General features: G+C 38.3%; 1 protein-coding gene across 8 annotated transcripts in view; it reads left to right on the forward strand.

Annotated features, from left to right (window-relative positions):
* Positions 1-6744, forward strand: part of BPTF (bromodomain PHD finger transcription factor) — an 83503-nt gene extending 76759 nt beyond the window's left edge. For all 8 annotated transcript variants that reach the window (XM_083355416.1, XM_083355418.1, XM_083355417.1 and 5 more), the window contains 2 exons: positions 1215-1401; positions 4697-6744. In XM_083355416.1, coding sequence (XP_083211542.1) covers positions 1215-1401; positions 4697-4733 — 224 coding nt within the window. In that variant the 3' untranslated portion in view covers positions 4734-6744. The remainder of the gene's footprint in view (positions 1-1214; positions 1402-4696) is intronic.
* The last annotated feature ends 3838 nt before the right edge of the window (positions 6745-10582 follow it).

The following is a 10582-nucleotide window of genomic DNA, read 5'->3' on the forward strand; positions in this document are numbered from 1 at the left end:
AAAAATGGAATTTAGCAAGCTGCGTTGTTTAGTTATATCCAGAGTAAAAGTTGAAATAATTTAACATCAGTCAGGGTCATCCAGTGAGAACGATCTGGTGCATGAAGGCAGAATTTAAATGCTCAAGTGCACAATAAATCTTTGCAATAAGGGAATCTCATAGTGATAATCCAGGGAGATCTTTCTTCTCCTACAAATAAAGTAAATATATACCAAATTTGCGGCCTACTTCCAGCCTTTTCTTTCTTGGGTTATTCCTTGACTTTTGACACGATTGATGCAAAGCCAGGTGCCTTCTATATTTATTGCCGTGACACTGGGGATGAGAACACATCTGATTTGGTGACGGCATTTATCTTCTTAATTATGTTCACCAGCTACCTTCTCTCCTATTGAAGACCGATTTGTTTCTGAAGACTTTTCTCGAAAATTGGTGTGTTATGTTATGTTCCCGCGTAAGCCATTAGGAGGGTTTTCTAACTAGATTATCAAGTCTGCTCGTCCTTACTTTTAGCAGCGCTATCACATTTTGAGTTTCAATGCATTTGTGAGTAAAAGGCTAGGTTAAGGCTACTGACTGACGCTTTACATTTTTAGATACTGTTCTATTTTCCAGTTCTTTAATGAGAAGCGCACAAAATGTTTCGGAGACAGGGAACTGTAACTTCCTGACGCTTCCTGTACAGCTCGCCTATTATTGTGACCGGTAGTTACCAACTGGGATCCTTGATCACACTGCATTCTTTGTGCTGCAACTCATTGAAAGGTTCAGACAAGGTTCTGAATTGGAATAATGAGCGCTCAAGAGAAATTAAGCGTATTTATATGCACTAATTACTTGGGGTAATTTTGAAAAGGAAAAAAAAAGGAAACCCCAAACTAGAGAGTTCAGAGTATAAAAGCCAACCAGTGTCCATTGGGTGATGCCTCTGTATAAACTTCCAGAGGGCCCTCTTCAAACAGAATTTTCAAAAGTGCATCTTTGTAACTAGGGATAATGCCCCCCCCCCGGTAACCTGTCTTGCCTTTGATCTGGTAATCTTCGGTGAGGAGCTCTTCTCGCTGCCTGCTCGGTGGTTTCACATAATGCCCGAATTCTGTACATGTGAATAGTCAAATGTACATCCCTTTTTCTGACACATTTCTGTGGGTTTGGACTGTTACGCTGCCAGTGGTTGAGCTTTGTTGTTGAATAACCTTTGTTTATTTTGAAGATCTTTCCACCATGGAGGAAAGAATACTGAAGCGTTACTATAAAAAGGTGACGGAATTTGTGGCCGACATGACCAAAATATTTGACAATTGCCGTTACTACAATCCAAGTGACTCACCTTTTTATCAGTGTGCAGAGGTTCTCGAGTCATTCTTTGTACAGAAACTAAAAGGATTCAAAGCAAGCAGGTAAGTGGCTTTTCCCTATAATGCACTTTTTTATCGGTGTGAAATACACTTTGCCACCAGAACTTTGCTCGTCTATTTTTTTGCAGTATGTCTAATTCTCCCCATATACTAGAGTGAGGCAAATGACTACTAATTAGTCTAATTAAAATACAATTTTGTGAAATAATCAAGATCTTTTTGTTTAAATAATAAACTGTGTCAAGTATAATAAAGAAAATAAAACATATGGAATGAAACTTGAGTTTTGAAATAATCAGCCTCTAAATCTGTTTAATGCCTCACTCCCCAAAGATTTCTAGCAGATCTGAGGAATGCTGCCCTAAGCTTGTTGATTCAGTAATACTCAGTGCCCCAGTAAAAGAATTGCAGTCTAAATTAGAAATGAGGCAGAACTACATTTAACGATTGATATAGGGGTTTTTAAAAAAAATCCATTCATGTTGGACTTGGGTTTGGCTAGTCTAAAGAAAAGAAGAAACAGGGGAGACATGATAGCAGTATTCCAGTATTTGAGGGGCTGCCACCAAGAAGAGGGGGTCAAACTATTCTCCAAAGCACCGGAGGGCAAGACAAGAAACAATGGTTGGAAACTGACCAAAGAGAGAAGCAACCTGGAATTAAGGAGAAACTTCCTGACAGTGAGGACAATTAACCAGTGGAACAGCTTGCCTCCAGAAATCGTGGGCGCTCCATCACTGGAGGTTTTTAAGAAGAGACTGGAGAGTCACTTGTCTGAAATGGTATAGGTTCTCTAGCTTGAGCAGAGGACTGGACTAGTAGACCTCCAAGGTCCCTTACAGCTCTATTCTGTTCTGTTGATGTTAAACCTAAGTATCTGTTTAAATATTTCTCATTATAATCAATGGAATTCAAATATTTGATTTTGACTTAATCCTGTCCTTCGGTTCTTCTGAGTGATCAAATTGTACACCAGGGGTGGGCAATTAATTCTCCCAAGGGGTCACATGAGAAATTGGGATTGTTGTGGAGGGCTGAACCAATAGGGCTGTGAAGGTTCGTAGGCCCTGCACATACATACAGAAATTGGGGGGGGGGAATAGTCAACTTCAAAAAAAAAAGCAATAAGGTTATATTGTGTGCCTGCATACACTTATTTACATTTGATTTCTAATTTCCAATTGACCTCAGACAGGCCATAGAGGGACAGCCAAAGGACCAGATGTGGCCTACTGGCCATAAAATGCCCAGATCCCTTTGAGACACATTCCTAGCGAAGGAAGGTCTGTTTCAATTACATTTACATGTCTCTTCTCCCGCACAGTGGTTACATGGGATTGGAGGCAGAGTTGTTTTGTTTAAAGATTGGGAACATCTGCTAGCAAAGCAGCACCCCCACTCCCTCCCCCCCCCCCAAGCGTTGCTCTAACATCTGACCATGCATCTTACATTTTCCTCTGTGGAAATAAATGATTCCAGTGAGAACCAAAGAGAAGGAATCATACGAGGAGAAGGTTGCGGTTGAGCTGACAGTAGATTATCATTTATTCCTTTCTCATCTTTGCTTTCTATCCACATTACATTGTTTGGCTGCAACTTCCCCTATGTTATGGCCCCTGCATTCTTCGTTTACAGATAACATAACTATAGTTGAACTTTTTTTTTAACAAATTTTATTATTTAAAATATTTAGAAACTTTGGACATGGTGTTATCGGTCTAACATACCTTCTTGTCTTACATCATTTTTTGTGTTATATACATTTTATATACATATCATTTATATACAATTGTGCACATTAAACATATTTATACATTTATGCCAATAATTTTCTTCAATCTTGTCATCCACCTTATTCTAATATCGCTTAAGTTCATAATCTTGTATACCTCTATTAAGACCTTCCTTTCTGTTCCCACCATAGGTAAAATCTATTCCAAATTTTATAATATTCTGACTGTTCTTTATTTTTTAATTCCAAAGTTAAGTTGTCCATTTCTGCGCATGCCCATATTTTGTTTATCGCCTCACTCTCATCAGGTACTTCGCTATCCTTCCATTTCTGGGCGAACGTCATTCTCGCTGCTGTAATAATATGTATCATTAAGTATATCTCTTCTTTACTATATTTCTCTTTCGTTATACCTAGCAGGAAAAATTCTGGCTTATATTTTATTCCCCGTCCTAATATTACCTCTAGCCATGTCTGTATCATTTTCCAAAACCCTTCTGTCTTTTTACAGGTCCACCATGTATGAAAATAGGTGCCCAATTCTTGGGAACATTTCCAGCAATTAGGGGATATTGTTTTATACATTTTAGCTAACAGTGTTGGAGGGAGATGCCACCGGTAAAACCTCTTGTATAGATTTTCTTTGTAAGCTGTGGCCAGTGTTATCTTTTAGTTTCTGTCCCATAGTGTTTGCCACACATCAAGATCAATACCATGTCCAACATTCTTAGCCCATATCAACATCATTTCTTTGACTTGTTCTTCAATCATTTTATACCCCAATAACAGTTCTTACAATTTCCTTATTTGCTTCTCGTCTGCCCCCAATAAGATTTTATCCAATGCTGTTTCTTGAATATTTATTCCCCACTCTTTCTTATCTTTCCCATACCGTGTTTGTATCTGTAAATAGGCCCACCATTCCAATTTTATCCCTTGTTGCTCTAGTTCCTGTCTCGATTTCAATTCTCCCACATAATTCATAATGTCTTTATACGTAGTGCTATTCTCCAGATTAAACATATTTGGGTAAACTATCGCCTCCAGGGTGGATATAGTTGAACTTCTAAGGAGACTCAGAATGGAATGACTATAACCTGTCGTAGCTTACCTTTTCTTAAAAAAAAAAGTTACTATATTAATGCAGAAGCAGTCACTTAATAACAGCCGTAGCAGAAGATGGTTTGTCATTTGAATATTGTAGCAAAACAAAGTCCCATAATAGCAGTAAAGCCAAGGTGTTACCAATCATTTCTTTAAAGCAAACTTTCCTGAAAAAGAACGATTGATTACTATAAATGCTCTTCTACCAACAATAAACATTATCCTCTTCCCCAAACAAAGTTACTTGTGTGCCTGCTCTTGTATCTGTGCATCCCTCGGATTATTACGGGATGTTTTCAGACGTTAGAGCTGCATATCGTGTGTGTTTAGATCTGCCTCTGTGAAGGTGGAAAAACATCTTGCTTTGTAACTTCTTGTTGGTTTACAAAAGTTGGAAAAGGGAGCAGCAAATGGCGTGCATTCCCCACCAAGTAGTGGGGGATTTGGGTGGCTGCTTAGATGAAGGTTTTGCTTACTTGTTCCCATTTCTTCATCCTACAGGTCTCATAACAACAAACTGCAGTCGACAGCTTCTTAAAAGTTCTATGTGTTATTGTACCACAAACCGCAAGAATCTGGTTGCCTGAGTTTTTTAAATTGGGGAGCCAAGGTTTTTAGTCAGGGTGTCCTGACAAGTCTTGATGTAAACTGTATTTTTATCAGTAACATCAGATTTTTATTCTTGGCTAATTTTGTCCAAAGGACGAAAGAATGAAAATCAGCAGCATCGTTTTCTTGTCAAGATCGAATTGTGCTACTGTGGCAAAAACAGGGAAATATTTTTGCTGAAGGACAGGAAAGAAAACAAGCAACGAGAAAACAGGATAAACCGTAAAATGGGGTCATATTCTAACTCCATGGAAATGCCACATCTGTTCTTCAGTGAAGAAGCTGGTTTATAAATTCCACACAGAGAACTTTAGACTGTATTTATTTATTGTTGCAAAAGGACGCTTTTTTATTGCTGCCCTCATTTGTCAGCTGATTAATTCTCTCCCCCGCCCTCCCCCTTATAAATCCAGCCCTGGTTGTATGTTACCCATTCTGTATCTTACCATGATTCCTGTAGGTAAAAGTACAAGATGACCTCTAGATGTCTTTTCTTTCTATGAAAGGAGCTGCTATGTACACATGTGCACAAACCAACTGGGAATCAATATTGAGTTTTATCGTTCACGGTAGAGGAAACCAATTAAGCTTGCATTAAAGTTGGGCGAAGTGGTCATGGACTACAGACTTTGTTGCCTTGAATATAACAGTAGAATATCATTTACTCTGCAACGGACTGATCTGAGTAAAATCTTATTTGAAGGTATCTTGTTTGTAAACATTTGTCAGATTCTAACTTTTTTTTTCTTTTTGTATTAAAAAAAAATTCAAAACATGGATGTATATGAAACAAATAAATGGAGATCATTGTTCTCTCCACATATAGGTGTCGTTTGAATGTTCACTAACACGTTTGTGAGGTTTGTTCTTAATGTGTAAGATCCTCAGAGTACAGAAGGGAAATGTGGGAAAGGGAAAGGAGGGACAAAGTGCCCCCCCCAAAGTGTGATTCTATTTGTTTTTAATCAATTATAATAAAATTCTTCTTCAGCAGCAGTTGGTTTCTGACTATTATACCTATTTTAACTAGATTTTGCACTAATTCAGAATTTTTGCCCTTCAATGATCTGGAATTATGGATTATGGATAAGCTTCCCTTGGGTTTAACCTCACCCTGCTATGCAAAAATCTTTTCTGTTAATTTTATTAGACATTGCTGTCGTGTTCACACTTTTCTTATAAGTACAGGCTCAGGTGTACAGATAATATAAGGTTAATTTTCTCTAAGAAAGCTTCTGCTTTTGTACATAGATGCTGTCATTTAATCCATATGAATTTGAAAGGAAGTTAATGTTCTTTGTGAGACCATCCATTTATGTTTCTTAGACAGTAGGAAGAAGAGTGTGTGTTAGGGTATATTGTCTTAGGACTTTTTTTCAAAGAGATGCTACATATTGTATGCATTATGTTTATAAAAGGACTTTTCCAAATTTAATCCTACAAATACTGTCTCTTCATCGCATTTCTTTATTACTCATACTTATGGCTGACCTTGAAAAACCATGATGAGAACTTTCCTACTTATAGGCAATAGATCATTGTTTTTAACAGATTGTGACAAACTGAAAAGTAACTCTTTTTGTACATAATAGGACATTTCATCTTAGACAAATAAAATAATGTTGGACCTCAGATTTGGTGGAGTTCCTAATGAAACATCATTTGTTTAGAATAAAATATGTAGCGCTTGGCATTGCCATACTGTGCAGAAATTCTTTGAAGTTTTTCATATTAATTATGAATGAGGAAAATGCTACTTTCATACACTTTTTACCAAGCCTCATCATTTTTCCTACTGCTTTGTAATATATGAAGACAATTCTTAGCTGTACCAACTGTGGTAATTTTTAGTTTTTTGAAAAACTTTATTTATGAGCCAGTGTAATGTGTGTACATTTTAAATACCACTTCTGTAAAAGGAATAAAGAAATTATACTTTACTCAGTTTTTAAATGAAACAATGTGCAGAATACTTTTTTTCTGATCACTTCATGCCTCATTAAAATCACTCACTGGGTATCAAGTGTCACAAACCAAATGAGCTCAATTTTTATTCGCAGTTCCTCAGTCAAATGAAAATATTTGGTCTTAACAGCTATAAATTTCCAAATACTCATTAAAATGAGACATAAGTTGGAATTGTTACTGCCTTGAACAGCTGCAAAATGTTTGTACCACTATTGGCAAAATGCTCAGTTTAATAAGGTAAGAAAGCTCTGAATTTCTGTTCTCTGAATGCCTGAACTGGACATATGATTAACCCTTTTTAATTTTTGATTAAATTAAAACCATTAAATTGCAAATCATTTCATCCAGCGAATTATTTAATGTGTGACATGCTTTTAAATGCTTTATGTCACTTTAATTTTCTCTCTCAGAAACACACAAACACAAATGCCCATACTACATTTGTTGAAATAAATGCTTTCCAATGTTTTGTTAATGATTGCTCATTTTAACAGAAAATATTTTCTGAGTTTCTAGAATCTTTTTGTATAGGTAGTGTATGCTATCTATTTGCTCTCATTTTCTTTCTTCTATTTAAATCAGGGATGGATTCTTTCACACAATGTTTAAAATGGCAATCCTGGCTTATTACATCCTTTAAAGTATCCTTGGCCTACAAACCTGCTTTTGGAAATGACCAGCTTGGGTAACAAATTTAATAATTCCTGGTTTACATACTTAGTTGGCTACACTAGCAGAAGAAGCCAAGGCAAGAAGTAAACTCTTTGGAGTGGAAGATTGTACAAATTACTGTACTCCTATTGGCTAAGTACCTTGGAGAAGTTTAGTAACCCGGATCAGAGGTCCCCAACCTTTTGGGCACCAGGGACTGGTTCCGTGGAAAGATATTTTTCCACGGACCAGAAGGTGCACAGTTTTGTGTGCTGCCTGCATCTCACGGCTTTGCTTGTTTGTGCGGACTGGTTGCTGGCATGCCACAGCCTGGTACCGGTCATGGACCGGGGGGTTGGGGACCCCTGACCAAGATGATCCATTTTCTGGATTGAGGTCTGAACATGGAACAGAATTGGCCTCTTCTGCTCTTAGGCAACTCTTGCTTTGCTCGCTGGAATGTGGCTTTTGATACCACTAAGTCAGTTATCCTCATGAAATAGGTAGAAATTGGGATCGTTTTTATGCAGTAGCTTAGTATGGGGAAATTATAAACTAGCAGTTTAGGGATTGCCTTGAGGTACATCCATTGCTGTCTTTTATAAAGTTTTTAATGACTTTTAAGGCAGTGGTCCCCAACCTTTACGGCCTGGTGGGTAGGAGAGGAAAATCAGCCCGCCACTTGCTCAAGTTGAGCACACATGTGCACCAGCCTGCCACTCACACAAGTAGAGCTGTGTATGCACACAAGCTGGACAGCTGCTTGCACGTCCAGTTCCAAACAGACCACGGCCTGGTAGTGGTCCGGGAGTTGGGGACCCCTGTTTTAAGGGATAGAGGAAAGTGTCATCGATACATTGATGACAACCAAGTCATATTTTTTGGACGTTGAAATCAGGAGAGCATTGGGGAAGTCTTAACTGATGCTTAATTGCAGAGATGGACAAGATGAGAGTCAGTTGAAGCCAAGCCCCGATTTAAGATGCATGCCAAGTGGGTGAATAGCCTATGAATTAAATTGCCTGCTCTGATTAGGATTGTACTCCTTAAAGGAACAGGTCTGCGCTTACCCAGTAACCTCTTTTACTAGGGGTTATATTAGCTGCATCCACTCCCAAAGAACAGCATTGCATTGATAACTACTGTAGTGATGGGGAATTGTAGCAGATGCTATGTGGGGCTGTCTTTGGAGTTAGTCTGGAAACTGCAACTTGTCCAGAATTCAACTAGGGTGCTGACTCATCATATGCACACACATTATCTGTCTAAAAGATTTGTACTGCTGGTGGACACCAAAGCCAGATTCAAGGTGCTGGTTCTACCAAACAAATCCCTAAACCACTCAAGACGGGTTACCCAAAACAAGAACCTTCCATAATTTTAAAACGTACCATTCCCAGAAGTCCTGTTATCCAAGCTGTGGCTTGCAGATTCCTGTTTGGTCCAGCCTAGGTACAGATTGAAGGGGCAGATTGAGGTTAAAGATGCTGAGCTTGTCAGCTGGAAAGCTGACAGCCAGGGGGTTGAAGACCCAAGTACCACTCAATGGGGTGAGCTCCCATTACTTGCCCCAGGTCCTGCCAACCTAGCAGCTTGAAAACATGCAAATGCAACTAGATAAATAGTTACCACTTTCGTGAGAAGGTAATGTTAGATGCGCCTTGGTGTGTAGTCATGCTGGCCACATGACCATGGAAGCGTCTTTGGACAGTGCTGGCTCACTTGGCTAGGAAACGGAGATGAGCACCACCCACTAGAGTGGGACACAGCTGGACGGGGAAACCTTTACCAACGTACACATCTGTCTTGCAGTAGTATGACATGCTTACCATTTGAAATGCAAATCTAATTTGGTATTTTAAGCATCTTTTAAAACCTCTAATGGTTTTCCATAGTGTTTGTTCTTTTATATACTATTTTTGTTTGTCCGGTATAGTGTCTACCTAGCCATTTGCAGGGACTGCTGGTGGAAAAAAAATATGCAAAGCTGCACCCAAAGTGAACTAGTTTTAACTAGGTTTTTAAAGCTGAACCGAAAACTATTTCCAAATTCTTAAAATACTCAGAAGAGATCTGACCAGGGTTAATACACAAATGCTGTAGACTTCAATGCCATGAAACATGGAATTACATCGCCAAAGAAAACAATAGCTGTTGTTATATACAAAATCTTCATTTCTTTTTAGAAACATTTAACAGGGCTCAAAAGGTAGAGAAAACAAAGAAATGTGGCTCATTTATACCACAGTGTAAAAGACTCGAGGCAGCTTTTTTGACTTCTGATGCTTTAAAAGTATAAAGAACAGTACCATATTATATTAAAGACTCCATTGCTTGTAACTTGAGAAAAAGAACAGCATTTCCCTAGACCTAAAAGAATTCCTTGCTAAGCTGTAACTTTTCTTCTTCTCAGATAGAAAGGTTGCTTTTGCCGGTCTCTTATTAATAGACTTAAGTCCCAATCTGTGATTCTGAAACGGGGGAGAAATTATCTACCTCTTCAGCTCTATGCTAAACAGATTTTTTTCAGACATAAATCATGTAAAATTCATTGAGAGTTAGGACTGTGTGGAATGACTGAGGAAACGTAAGGAAGCCACAGCCAGCCTCAAGCCATATACATAACTTGCAGTAGGAGAATAATATTGATCAATTGCAGAGAGTTCTTCTCACTTGGTAAACTAGAGTTGATATACCGTATGCTTGTGTTGCAGCAAGGCTTAAACAAATTTCCTTTTTGGTTGTGAGAAATTAGAAGCTTCCACAAGTAGTTGCCTGTATTTGTATAGGTGTTTTAAGTATGTAACAGGAAACTGATTGCTCCATTTGAATTAGATCATGTTTGTGAAGTGCTTTTAGAACATTCTTCAGCACTCCAGTACATAAACATTACTAATTGTTTTAGAGCCCGTGAGCTGAGATCCCTAATTTCTATGGATTCTGACTTCCTTTTTGCTAGAAATTCAGCATCACATGGATGGCATGGCACAGGCTTTGGGAAATACAAAATTAGACTCTGGACCTTTGTTATCTATGGAACATATTCAGGAATCGATGGGAAAGCCTTACAGTTGTGTAATAAACACACTATGCTTCATTACATTAAAGAGAGGCGATTTTAATTCTGGACAAGAACAAAGTGACATGCAAGTGAAACCT

The sequence above is a fragment of the Vipera ursinii genome (assembly GCF_947247035.1).
Source record: "Vipera ursinii genome assembly, chromosome: 2".
In the NCBI taxonomy this organism is placed as follows: Eukaryota; Metazoa; Chordata; class Lepidosauria; order Squamata; family Viperidae; genus Vipera; species Vipera ursinii.